The 14,679-nt window shown below is 46.9% G+C and overlaps 1 protein-coding gene across 3 annotated transcripts in view; it reads right to left on the bottom strand.

Annotated features, from left to right (window-relative positions):
• Positions 1–2,566: 2,566 nt before the first annotated feature.
• Positions 2,567–14,679, bottom strand: part of LOC146178760 (uncharacterized) — a 19,782-nt gene continuing 7,669 nt past the window's right edge. For all 3 annotated transcript variants that reach the window (XM_084578528.1, XM_084578527.1, XM_084578530.1), the window contains exon 4: positions 2,567–9,696. In XM_084578528.1, the coding sequence (XP_084434654.1) occupies positions 8,930–9,696 (767 nt within the window). In that variant the 3' untranslated portion in view covers positions 2,567–8,929. The remainder of the gene's footprint in view (positions 9,697–14,679) is intronic.

The raw sequence follows: 14,679 nt of genomic DNA, 5'->3' as shown, positions 1-14,679 counted from the left end.
GGGTGCCAACCGCTCGCTGCGCGCTTTTCCCTAGCACGTTTTCTTTTTTTTCGCGCAGGCGGAGTGCCACGCCCCACCTCCCATCAAACGCGGAGGAGGAAGGGGAATTTGTCTTGCGGAGGCTAGACGACCGGGTAGGAGAGTGAAAAACCTTTGCGAGGGAACGGAAGAGAAACACGACAGAATCGGGTGATTGGGGTGGCTGCAACTGCGTTATTAGCTACTCTTTTCAAAAGCATTTTGCGGCCTTGCGTTCTGGGGGCGATGTCTCACAGTCACCGGGGAAGAAAATATTTTCGACCGGAGGGTGGACAGTGGGCCTTTAAAAAAGAAAGATGCGAATCAGATATTAAATACTATTCATAAACGGTACTTAAAGCTTCGAATGTTAGCGCTACTCTCCACGACATCGCTGTGGAGGCGACATATGTACGAGCTACTCACTTTGGAAAGCGCGGCGCTGGTATCGAGACACCCTAGAAAGCGCTTCTCATGAGCGCGCGAACGACACAGCGGCCTACATTTGTTTCACTGCGATACAAGTTGCCTCTCAATTTACAGCAATAGGGCAGCGTGCCAACACTTCAGCTTCAGTGATTCTGCAGCTGATAAATATCTGTCCAAACCTGTGTAACCCGTTTGAAGAACATGCGGAAATGTTACACGAATCCAATTAAATAGTGCACAGCATAGGCACAGTTTCGGTTGTGATCTTACCAAAGTTCAGTGCTCCCTTGAGCAAGCATATGACGAAGAGGAGCGCGAAAGATGATTTCATAGCCGCATTTAGCAGGATTTAATCGGCTCAGCTTGGCGAAGCAGTACCATGTCAATAATCATTACCAGCAGTTACGTCAACTTGGACGTGTGCCATATGAATGTGCTTTGGAGAGGAAGATGGCGGACCGACGCGCAGATGCGCTCAGTAGAACATGCTGTAGAAAGCACAAAGCTAACGACGCATATATGTTACTCGATCGAGTTTCATGATTGCTGCCGCCGATCATCGACTGGCACTGCGAGTATCGATCAACCGCTTTCCTCGTGTGGCTACAGAACTATAACCGAGGGTATCAGTACTGGTAAGAATACGCAGATTGCATCAGAACGGGATCTTTTGCTTGGCATAAATTTTTTCGTCGGATAGCCGGGGTGACGGAACTTGCGGCGGCTATGACAGCCACATCGACTTGTGTGTGTGCTTGCTTTCAGTGAGCTGGAATTTCGACATTTTTCGGCATCGGTTAACATATAGAAAGCGTCATAGGAGTCCGTCGTTCTCGGTTAATCACCAACAAAAATTCTAATAGCAGAACTATAATAGCCTACCTATAGGCAATAAGAAGTTAGCCTAATGAGAAATGCTTCATGAATGAAGGTCTACAAATGAAACTTGGCGTATGCACTTACTGACATAAGCACATGGACCACACAGATATTACTTACCATCTGAAAAGGTAGCCTTCAGTGGGATCTTACAGCCGCTGCCAACAGCAAAGCAGTTTTCTGATCGAGAGTTGTTCAGCAAAAGCATCTAAATATTGGCAGATATTCGTAGTCAGTATGAAAATGGTTTGCCTGCGACAAATGAATGCCACACAAAGAAAACGTGAAAACAGCTTGAAGCCGATACAAGAAAGCTCTGCAAGGTTGTACACGATTTGATTTAGGAAGACTGTCAAGCTTTGCTTTGCCTTTACAGTAAGCGTTGCAAAAGCACCTATACTACCACCTTCTCATTCCGCTGTTTTTAATAGCTTTAAAGTTGATTTTGGGCGGAAAAGTAGCGCAGTATGGAGCACCTTTTTTCAGAGGTCACCTTCACGTAATTTTCATTATAGACTGCAAGTTCTTTAAACTTATAATATACCTGCACAAACTCATGCATGGCCTATGAAGCAAAACGCTAAAATGCATTAGAAAAATACATCATTAACATTTTTGCAAATACTAGAGCTATGATTATAAAACCAGCTTAGTTCTAGCCCTTCACCAGCATATATTATATTTTTCAGCCCTTAGACAACACACAGGGAGTACTTTGAACTTACATTTTTGCAGGTATAGCTGGGTCCTGCACAAGCACCATATACGGGATAAGTCACTCAAGGCTTTGGCACGGTTACGACTGCTGCAAAAAACACTGGACATTAAGGTACACTGTTTAATTTTACTATTGGAGCTGGAACTTTACTCATCTTTCACTTCTTGCGCCCATACAATGACCTCTGAATGTCCAGTAGAGGTTGCAAGATTTTGCAAGGCTGCCATGCATGTGAATTTGAATCGCTTGCTGCGATCTTACAACATTCTGCACTTGTATTACACTTGGATATGTCTGTTTGCAGTTGCCTGGGAGTGATGGCCTACTCTCTGTAGATGTTGTCACTGGAAACCCATACATTCGCACAACGAAATGACATGTAATGTAGACGCATCGGCCATAAATGTCTAGAAAAAAAAAACTTACACATGCATGTAAAGTCGTCATGAACAGTGTCAAAATGTAGACCAAGAGAGCTCACAAATCATTGGTGTTGCTTCAAGAGAGTCAGGAAGGCTGCCGTTGAGCGAATGCTTTATTTCTTGTTATTTGTTCTCTCGGCGCTTGCCACATGCCTTCTCATACAACACTTGTTAAAAGCTGTCCCACAGGCGGACTGATCTTGCCATACAAAAAATATATGTGTACATACACACACACTCCAAAATGCACATCATTTTTTTTTCATGTAAATCTATACCATGGTATCAAACACGATTGTGGTAAAACGTGTGTGTATAATAGCAATGTATATAATATATGTATATATATATATATAACTTCAAGTATACAATATATCTCATATTTTTTTTCCTTACGAAACAAGTATGCAAAAAACACGAGTATGGTAAAAAATAACTTTTTTCTGTTCATGATGGGAAAATGTAAAAAGCACGAGCAACAAAAAGTATTCTTAGGAATGAGTTGTTCCAAGTGAAGAAATGTCCTTTAACAAAGCAAGCCGTTGTGTGTATGTGTGTGAGAGAAAGTGAGAGAAACAGAGGGAAGAACGAAGGTAGAAAGAAACGGCGTGTTGTGTGTGGGCAACAATAAATATATACCAATCCTCCTATATACAACAAAGTGGGCATCGTCGTCTTCGTACATGATGACAAGTTAAAAAGAAAATAAAAATGCCTCCGCTCTGCGAGCGAGAGAAACAGCAAATTGTTATGACCCTGAGAACGTCTCTCCTAACACCACCAGACATATCGAGTGAACAACAGCTCATCAGAAGAGGAGTATTACAAGAAGGCATGGTTTTGGCTCTTCGGCCCCGCCCGACACACGATTACTGCTGCCCCCGCTCGTGCGTACAAACAGACCGCCTCCCCTTCTTCACAACAGCAAATAGCAGAGCGGACAATGAAACAGACAACAAGACAACAGGCTTCATTCACCGGAACGCTTTGCTAGACACCACCGTGGCGCCAATCTCTCAGGTACTTGGTCAGTTTTGGTAACGTGCACGTGTATGTGTGTGTGTGTGTGCAAACCTGCAGTTTTGTGTGTGTCTGTGTGTGTGTGCGATGCCTCCTTCGTGGCTGAACACTCTTGTTAGACTAGAAAGCGCAGATGGTGTTTCATTTTTTTTTTTTCCCGAGCGTGGAATAACCTCGCTGTTGATGATGAGGGGCCTGCTCGTAGCCGGACAAGGCAGCGAGTCTGCAAATTTTCAACAACTCAGATGACCTTGCATAATGCAGTGGACAAAATTTTAAGACTACTGTTGGGTGGTGTCCAACAAGAAGGCTGGTTGACTGTGGAACTAGTACGCTTCTTGCAAATCTTCCAGGTAGTCGAGAAGTGTCACCAGGAATTTCCTTTCTTGTTAATTGCAAACAGTTTGACTACGCAGAATCTGTTAATGCTGGATGTAGGGCTTCAATATACAACATCATGGTCTGAGCACCAAATATGCAAAGAAATGCTCGAGCCCATCATCTCCACTAGACTCTGAAATAATTTTTGCAACCTATCACAAATTGCAATGCATATTATATACATATGACACTAGATAACGTAATGAGAAAAAATACAGCTATACCACTTTAACCAAGGTAAGCATCTCTCGATTTGTACTTCTACTGCAGCTCACCTTTGCCTCACATAAAACTGGATCACAATTCTACAAAAGAAAGGTGGCATGTATATGATTCAGTAAAATTCCGTAATTTGCAAGGACATGCATAGATAAAGTCAGACAGGCTTTATTTCTTACTCTGCTCTGGCTCAAATTTCGCATTTGTTTTCAATGCAATTACGTGCCTCAGGTACCAAAGGTGTTAAGTCCCAGCAATAAATCCAGAACATTTTGCATCACCGCTGTTGTCTACTGGTCATCTATAAGCCTATCTCATGCATCTTTGAACTGCACACACGAGCATTGAAACACTGCTCTGTGGTCAATAGAATGCCTGTCAGGACTCTAGCAGGTGTTAACTCAAAACAACAAGCACAAGATTTTGTATACTTCACTTAGTCGAGCTAACCGAACTGCAGCACCAGACACCACCCTACTCTTCCAACTATGAAGCAAGCTGTCTTATCACTTCATTACCAAAATTTAACGCCTCGCAGGAATAGCATCAGTGCAGAGAAATACTGCACAAGAGGAGGAGGAGACACTGCGACTCGCATGCCTTGTCTCAGCAGTCAGGGCCACCCATCCGGTAACTGCCCTTGGTGTGTCGAGGAAAATAAAATTTAAAATAAAAGCAAGCTCTCACGCAGCCTCGACAGCGAAGGGCATTCTCTTAGCCTAAAAAATGTGTAGAGACCCCTTCTGTTTGTATCATGCAAAGCACACTTACAAAAGGCTGCCTGACCACTTCCCATTGAAGGCAAGCAGCGTTCAGGCTTGGTGACGATGTGATGCACTGAATGTGTGAAGAGCTTCCGCAGTACGCTAGCCTACGGCACCTCTTTCAAAACATTGTTTGAACCCCCCCCATATTAGGCTTATGTTTCAAATAAACAAAAAAAAAAAAATAATAAAACCAAGTGGAATGGTAGGCACCAAGCCTTTCAAGATACCTGAGCTCATAATGCAAAAGAACATCACGCACTATTTCTCTGCGTCGGTGCTTCTGTTTAACGCCTCCACTAGGATGCATTTGAAAGGAACTGTAACAACACTGGGTCAATAATTTTTTTTCTTCTTTTGTCATGGGTGCATCACAGAATCACTTGATCGGCTATTTTGCAAGCGTCCAAGGCATATTTACGCACGTCCAACGCAGCACACCACACCGAAAGCCGGGGGGCCGCATTCTGTAACAATCACATCTGGAGGTAATGCTCCTGAAAAATGCCTAGTGGGCGAGGCTGCAAAACCAGACAGACGTGCAGTAGAAATTTACAGCTGGGTACTCACTAGCTCTGACACATGGTGGGGTCATGGTGTAGTAGTCACTTGTACTGGTTGGTAAAAGCAATGGTCTCATCGCTAGTTAGCTCACTCAGTGAAAGCTTTCCGAGAGACTGCCGAGAAATGCAGATTTGTTGTGCACTTAACACTTTCTGTTGGACCTGATGTGTTCACAATTAAGGGATTAGCACCTGTGTATCCACTGATGGACACAAAAGCGATGTGCCAGACCTCGTATCATATGAAGCCGTACAACCAACGCTAGCCTAATCCGAACGAGGCCAGAGGTGACAGCCCGAGAATGCGACCCCCCTCCCCAACCCTTTCATCCACCACTTTCACTTCATCCCACATCTTTTCGCAGAGCTTACAAGCAGCAAGTCGAGCACGACTTACATTTTCCTTTTCAGGTGCTCCAACAAACACTGCATCACAACGATCAGAGCCAAAAAAATGCCACGCACAGAGACCAGCAACACTTTAAACCTCACGGACGACAAGTCGACATTTTCCAAAGCCCCGCTATTTGCCAACGAGCGATCAAGATTGGGCTTTCAGAAAAGATGCCTTTTCTCGGGCCCTCTCATTTCCTACCATGCAAACGGCATCAACGCAGCACGGGTGCATCAAAGCGTAAATAACGACAAGCGGCATGGATTAACGCTCCAAAGCACACCACAACCGAGACAGGTTGTACATGGCCTGCACAAAAAAGAAAGTAAAGAAAAAAAGAACGAGCAACAACAAAAAAATGCAGACCGAAGCAACTATGCATAAACAAACAAGCTGTTTTGCGGCCAAGCTTGCGTTCGTTGCGGCATAAATACCCTTAACTGGAACGGTTCGAGACCAGAGTCCTTGCTCACTCCATTGTCCAGACTGTGCGCATATTTATTCCAAGCAGCCCAAACTATCGGCCCAATATTGGAAATAAAGTGGGCCTACTTCGGGGCCGGGCATTGCTACTCAGTGCCAATATTGGGCCAACATTTGTGCTGCCGGGTTAAGTGCTCCGAGACACTTTCTGAAGTCCACAAAAAATGAAGGCGGCAACATGTCAACAAAGAAGAACAAACTTCAACAAGGGAGGGGGAGCAGGGGTGATATGAGCACATTTGGGCCTGCAAACACTTGTGTGTGACCTCACTCTGGTAGGCCAGGATTGACAAAAACAGCTCGCCAGTCCTAAAGAATAGGCTGGCTGCCCCCCTCTGTCTGCAATGCAGCAGTACAGTATATCTGTGTGACAAAAGACATTTGGGGAGTGTGTGTGCACAATAAATAATGCCTCTCCAAATTTTTCTTTTTTTCCCTATTCAAACACGTGCTAGCAATCATGCACTAGCAAAAAAAAAAAAAAAGCAACAAACACAGACAAAAAAAAAAAAACAAAAACAAATTTGTTCTATGAGGAGATTCTCCTGTTTGTGCAACAAGGGAAGCAGTGTATGCGAAATTATTGGCTTCAGTGCACTAGCAACGCCACTCGACAGTGTTGCGAGAGCTGTTACAGGCGGCAGCCATGAAACGCTGGCTGCTCCCCGGCAGGTGTTGAGTGAGCGTTCTGTTAAAAGGATGAGAAAATGGGCAATCTCTGCACTAATTTATGCTTCTATCTCATACGTTCCTTGCAACACTATGGAAGACTAGACACACACCTCCTCAGCCGATCATGAGAGTGTGTTTGGCGCGTTCTTCAGTGCCTCGTCGTCTGCTCGTGGTGTATGCAGACATAGTTGTAAAAGAGTACAAATAGATGCTTTCTACCTGAAGACCAATGAAAGAATGTCTGAAAAGGTTTAGGACAGTATTCTGTACCATGTCACAGTGTCTGCATATCCTCACCCTTAATGGTCCACCTGCAAACAAAGACATGAGAACTTGAGACTAGTGGCGCCATATGGTTTTTTACGAGTGAAACCACATTTGTCAATAACCAACATTCCTCTTTAGGTTTAGCAGCAGCAGAATCATCGAATGAAATCAAAAGTAATTTAGTCACTCATGCATGTTGCTGTAGGCAAGATGAGGGAGGACAAGCAGAAATGCCAGGTGCGCCACTTATGACCAGCGAACGCACTCAAAAACACTCCAAAGTGAGACGTCCACATTCAAAGTGCGTAGCCATGTTCAAAACACTATTTTAGAGTATGCCACACTCTGGAAACGGCACACAAAACACGAACGCACATTAAGGCTAGGTCTCAATGAACGTGCACTTCGAAAGAAAGATATCCCATGTGCCTATTCTGTACTGACTCTGCATTCAGCAGGATCAGAACGTCGCCTGTACCCTCATCATAGCACTCTGGTAGTGTTGCAAGGAAATATCGAAATAGAGTACAGTGTAGTCTCGTAACACGAAGCTGCATTAAATGTATAATGTGTTCAAGACAATTTTAGGGAGCTTCTTGGTAACAAAACATGTCACTAAGCTGTTCAAGGACTGGAATTTCAAGAAAAATATATGATACTGCACTTATTTTCTGCAGGGTGAGCATTACAAGCTTCCACTTTTTTTAAACAAGAATATATACTTTCTTCACAATTTTCTGCGATTATGAAAGGTTCAAATAATTGCAGTCGACAGTGAAAAGGCACAACGCAATGACCATCGTGTGCCTGGGCCCAGTGTACTACTCGGAAAGCACGAAAATGGTTTTCGGGGTAACTTAAGATGATGGTCAATGCATTCACTTTCTAGCACCAGGGCCACTTGCAATTAAAACTAAAGTCAACATAAAATGAAACTTAAATCTAACAAACTGTTGTGTGTGAAACGATTAAAGCCTTGCAGAACTTCTGCTAGTAAATGAATGTAAACGCAGTCCAGCGTTTAGCCAGCAAAGTATTAAAAAAGCTGTGCAGTGGAGGATCTGCATTTATTACTGTCGTCGGATTTCAAGTAATACTAGTCTAAAACTCGCACAGCACACGCCCACATTTGACCCTAGTGTGGCTACCTGACGTCAATTCCTTGCAACTTGAAAGCATAGTATGCAGGGTTCCAAGGTAGCATTCCTAGACAGCAGTCACAGGCAAGAGATTTTACCTGCTCACCACCACAGGTGCTTTGGCTTTAGAATAAGTGCCAGACATTAGTTGCAACTAATAAAATCTTGGAACAGCGATGCCTGGTGCTATAACAGCAGGAAAGTGGTTGGTTAATGCCCAAGGTGTTAGACCTGCTTCCTACCATCAAGCCTGCACTGTTCTGAACTACAGACCTTTAAGCAGCGAGATGTGCAAGAAAATAAATAAATAAAAAACAACAACAATGAGGTAGAGCAGGACGCCTGCCCTCTCGCAGCTGCAGTAGCGCTTCTAGTGCACTGGAGCAGAAGTTATTGCTCTCTCTCGTTTCTGGACGGGGAAGAAGAAGTGTTGTTTGTGTGCTGTGGTAGGGGCGGATGGAAGACGCCTTTGGCACGACGGGGCCCCCTGGTGTGTGCGCGGAGTCTTTGGCGGAGGCCCTTGTTTGTACTCCAGCAGTGGTGGGGGGCGGGGAGGGAAGACTAGAGCCCAATGCGTGCCGAGATGTGCAGTCCGTTGAGGCGGCTCTTGAGTGGGAGGCAGTCCGGTGCCAGCACGGGGACCCCAAGCATCGGACTTGCCTCCTGGCCGTCGGGCGCCACAAGAGGGATGACGCCCAGAAGGCTGGCACCGAGGGCACCCCGTGCCGCCTGCACGTCTACCACAGGTAGGCACAATGGCGGTGGGCCCTGGCAGCGGGCCGTGTGCGCTCGCTGCAGGCACCGGTAGCTGAACTGGCGGCCGCAGCGGGGACATGGCAAGCGCCGCAGGTGACGCTGCCGCGTGTGTGCCAACAGCTCCCCCTTGCGTGAGAACCGCCGCCGGCACTGTGGGCACCGGAATGCCACGCCTTGGACATCCAAGTGCAACTGAGCGTGGTAGCGGTACAAAGCCTTGGAGCCGAACAGCTTGCCACACTCAACGCACAGGAGCTGCCGGCGCTGCTGCTGGTACGTTGTCCGTGGTGGTGATGATGAACTGCGGGAGGGCGTCTCCGACTTGATCGCCATGCCTGATGAAAATGAGGGAGGCGCCGTTGCCGCAGGAGTTCGCGCCTCGGTCAGGTCAAGGGGCCCCTCGCTGGCCACAGCTGCTGGCGGCAAGGGCGGGCGCGGTGCCACCACGGCTGGCTCGGAAAGAACGCTCTGTACGTGCGTGCGCACGTGCCACTCAAAGTCCTCTTCGCTGCTGAACTCCATCTGGCACGGAATGCAGGTGAAGGTCACGTCTGGAGGACGGCCTGCGGTGGCTGCAACCATAGTGGACATACATGCTCATCTTGGTACGGGCAGGCACAAGATGCTTAGGGCATGCACGAGGAGGGCGAGACCTTATGAAAAGTACCGTAAGAAACCCACATATAATACCTTTTTTCCCCCCGGGGCACTTTATGATGTAAAATGTCTGCCTCTTATTATATGCAGATCCGGCCTTGTTACTAATCAGCGCTATCAGCATCAAGCTTCCAGCCAGAGGAGGTGCTATCTAGCGGTGGCATCTGCTGACTATTTCGATGGCTTTGGTTTCACCATGCCAACCCCACGATCCTCGCGACCACAGTGCCCGTGACGTACACGCAGCTGAAAGGAGGTTGATCGTACCTCGCAAGATGCAGGGACAGCGAAGGGATCACTCGGCACTTTGCATGAATCGCTTATGGGCCTTTCCATCCATGCTGGCCATTCCCGACGCATTCCCAAGAAATGCGTCGGTTGTGCCTTCGAGAAATGCGGGATGCCGAACGTGTTTAAAGGAGTATAGACACCATTTTTTGAAGCGTCGGAAGGAATACGATTGCTTTCCTGGTTATACAGAGATGCTCCCCAAGCAATCCCAACCTTGCACGTTTCCGCGAAGATATTTTAATTTGATTTTAAAAACAAGCCAGGCAAGTACTCAGTTTTTCAAAACCAATTGGCATCGACATCTCTGTGACGAAAACGTGTACATAGGTAAACAACATGACGTCATCAAACAACTCTGACGTGGAGTCGGCAAAGCAAAGAGCAGTGACGACACATGGCCGGACTCGAACAGCGCCGCCGCCGCTTCCGGCCGTGCCCTGAGAAAGAACTTCGCTTCTGCTCGCTTTACTCGATGGCTTCTTCGTTGGTGCATGTTACAATTACCTCACCAGTGTACGTATGGAGACTGCCTGCTAAACTCAGGCCCCAACAGCATGCCTGCACAAGTGTAGGGCTTACGGCAACGGTGCCTGTCGATGGCGCGCCGGGAACATACTGCGCCGCTTCCCGACTACCCTAGACCTCGCTAGCCCTAGCTGGTTTCACATCAAAGCGCCAGTGAAAGGCGCTTCGGAACGAGCTAACGCTGTAAAAAACGCCGGAGTTTAGCGCCGCTTTACTGGCACGCCCATCTCTTAAAATAATTTCTTGCTTTGCGCGACGCCTTCAGCAGCGGAGCTAGCCGACATCAGGTGCGTCGCACCGGGCAGCAGCTGTCGGAAAAAAAAAAGTTCGCTTGTATCACTGTAATTATTTCTACAGGACCTCCGTATTGGCCGAATAATCCTCGCAATTTGATCGTGACTGATAGTCCTTTCTACAAATAGCGATGTAAGTGAATGAACAGCGATCTGCGATAGCTAAATTACCGATAGCGAATGCTGAGGCAGCTATGACTTGGGAGCCGATCGCGGCGGCCACGGCTTTACGCACCCAGATTGCCTTGACTGCGCCAGATGGCACCACATGCTTGGACGGCGGCACGCAGAACTGCCGCGTCGGGACCAATCAGTGCGTGAACAGGCGTGAGCACGGGAGCCATCGGGAGAGCTTACGGGTTACGGTAGCTGATCGTGTCATTACTAAAACATTTTTTTAGATCAGCTTTGCTCACAGCATTGGCCAACCGGACTGATAAAGCAGCATCTTTACGGTTCCTTTGTTCAACATTCCTACCAGTTGACATTTCCTGCGCGTCAACCCACCAAGCTTTCGTGGCTGCTGCTGATTCCTGCTTCGTCGCTTGAGTCGCAGGCGAGCGGGTCAGGATTAAAGTGCCCGGCAATGTTAGCAAAATCCACGCTATTGGGCGAAACAATGTCGCAGTACTAATTATGCTACGCTGAAGCGCTGCTCGACGACTATATTTTCGTGCACGTGCGACAGCAAGCAGACGAAAAACGCGACCCGAATGCGTCATCAGATTTTGTGTTTACGCGATCACCAACCTTGCCAGTAGGGGCGCTCGTGTGGCGTTCTCGTATTGACGTCATCGCGCGCTCGTGTCCGGAGAGATCGAAACCGAAACTGCCCCTGATAAATGCACTGATAACAAATTAATTGATCTGTGCTGGGGCTTTTTGGGTCGCAGTCCCTCTGTTTTGGACCACTGTGGATCGATTAAAGCAAAAATACCGGAACAGAAAATGTACGTGTCTATACTCCTTTAAAGATACGAGAAAGATATCATGAGAAAGAGCAAGGGACTCTCAGCAAATGATAGACTGGACGACGATGATCGCAAAAACCCTTAATCCTCGAACATTTCCCTGGCGCATACGCTGCGCGTGATACTAGACTTGAACAGGCGCGAGCGGGGCACTGCTAGCCAGCAGCTCATGTGCTGTCGTCCCGTGTCTGAGCTGGGAGGTGCCTACTGGTTTTAAAATGAACTGAGGACCATGTGGCTTCCGCAGCTGCTGGGGCAATAGTGAGCTGGTCTTTTCACAGTGAGTGAAATTATTTGATCTAGCGTGTCGGCGCAAGGAGGGAAGCGAACCAGTGGCGGCATGTAAAGGCTCGTGGCACTATTCAACACCTGGTGCGTGGTGGCACTGAACGCGAAAGCACAAAGCATGTACGCCTCACAGGGCAACCGCGACATGTAGTGCGAATAAACACCTTTACTGATCTTTCCTCGCTCGCATTATACGCGAAAAAAAACTTTTTTCGTTTTCGCTGTTTTGAAATTAAACCTCATATTAAAAGCAGGTTTCTACGGTACTAATTGCTCAGGCCCAAGAAGCCCGAACACTGTGCGACACAACGTTCGGCAGAGGATAAAACAAAGGCTTCCACGTTTGTGGAAGCAAGGACTTAACATGATGTCAACAAAGAGTACATCTGAATTTAGTTGTCCGGACTCCCAAGAGCCACGCAAATTCAAAAGTAGGCATTCTTCACCGTGGTTCGTGGTTATAGCTGCATTTGAGGTCAGCGTCACAGTGCAACATCTGGCGGAATACATCAGGCGTGCACCAATGAAACCTAACCTGAAAAGTCACCGTCGTCTTTCATTCCAGACACAAACCATGTCACACAGGCAGGAAAGAAAAAGAGGGCAGCAGGGAGCATTCGTCCTCCTATGATGGCACTACTGAAATTTGCTCAAAGCATGCCCTTTGTGTTTGGTCAGACACTTGCCCCTTATCCCTGCTCTACATCTTTCGTTACGTCAGTCAAACAAGCCTAGTACTGTTTGGAAAACGTTCTACCGACTGAATATGATCACACAAAAGCAGAAAGCAAGCAATCTATGCATTCGAGCAAGTAAAGTATGTATGCTACATGAATTCCATTTTTTAGCCCGAATCGCCAGTCATGAAGGGAAACAAACAACTGAGAGGTGATCATAAAATCTGATGCAGCATATATAGCCAAGTTTCTAAATCGGTATTTTAAAATTTGTGTTTAATATGGGCTTTTAATCTTCTCTCTCCCATTTTGTGCGCATCAATAGTCGGATACAACTTAAGGAGGAAGCAGCTTTTTACTTAAACAAAAACCTCTGCAGCGAACAGCATCGACTGAGTCTCGTGAATAATGACCTTACACCTGCTAGCAAGACAAAGGATGTTGCACATTAAAGGGAGTTCAACACGCCTTAATTGGATTAACTGCAACATCATAAACATCAGCTGATGGCGTTGGCTGAAGGGTCCCTTTGAGGGGCACCTGTGACTTTTTTCCCCCGAGCTGTATCCGACCATAGAGGCACTACTACAACTCGCTTTAACTCACTTCCCGTCTCACACTCTTGAGTCTGCCCTTGACAGCCATGACGTGTACACTAGTTCTTTCTGCCGCAAACTGGACCATTGCAGTGCACCTTCCCCCTCTCTATCTCTTGCCTTTCCCACTTGCAATCCTTCACTCTGCCCATACAACCCTCCACTTGTTTCAAAAGCCTGCACTGGAGTTCCAGGAAACGAGGCCCACACAGCTAATGCAGTAAAAGAAGTTAAGGCAAGATGCTTCAGCACATTTCATCCCTTTCCAGCAAAAAGAAGGAACAGTGATCCCCCTCATAACATCCAAGCCAGCAAATTCTAAGTGCCGGCTTAATTCTCTGTGTTTATTAAAGAGTTACTACTTCGCAAATGACTTGATTTTCCTTTCAACTGATGTGCGTACCCCACAGCAGCTGCTGTATACTTTTGTGCTTTACGATTTTGCAAGTATGTAAATTGATGATTGCTCCTGGCTGCCGTCTTGGTACAGGATCGCTATGATATCAAATTGCAGCAGTCAAGTGGGTAGCTGAGAGGGCTCGGCACCACCTGGCTCTCTGTTTGCACCGGCGCAGCAGAATAGGGTCGCATGGCCAGTGCAGTCATAGGTGGCGCTCAGTCGGGTGATATTAAGGCACTAGTGCTAGACTGGTCACTATCATCATCGCAACGCTAGCCTCACGACCACCTGGCTATTGACAGCACGTCGCGGCTGCTATGTTAATGCGGACAGAAGCAACAGCTAAGAGCTGCGCTATATAAGTCTGCTGGAATAAGCATCCTATACTACCAGCATTTAAAAAAAAAAAAAAGGAAAGAAATGGTTCGTCTACTGCAAATGTGCAAACACCATGTCATGAGCAACATCCTTTGATGTGAGAAAGTGGAGTGCTCCACTTTGCAGAAAACTCCAGTCTTGTCACTGGTGCTGTAAGTGAAAAACCATAACCATGCCTCTGGCAGGTGACGTGGCACTGACTGCCCAGCAAGTTGCGTGACATCACACGACCCCACGACACGGCCAACAAGTTGGCAGGAGCTGAGAACATAGGCCCCCCCTTTGAAATGGGCATCAAACCGGGGAACCTTGGATCTTGGAGTCAGACACGCCACCTCGAGACCAAGAAGCAAACAGTAAGAGTGTAGAGATTAAGCAAGTTGCGAAGTGAATGTGCCCGAACAAGGGCAATCAGGAGCAATTAACGCCGTTGCATCACACCCCTAAAGGCGTACCTTAAGCCTTTCCCAAATGTTTTG

Source organism: Amblyomma maculatum, chromosome 9, assembly GCF_055883805.1.
Source record: "Amblyomma maculatum isolate TAMU_Amacu chromosome 9, ASM5588380v1, whole genome shotgun sequence".
Taxonomy (NCBI): Eukaryota; Metazoa; Arthropoda; class Arachnida; order Ixodida; family Ixodidae; genus Amblyomma; species Amblyomma maculatum.
Note: the sequence above shows the minus strand (reverse complement) of the source record. Positions and strands in the feature narration are given on the sequence as shown.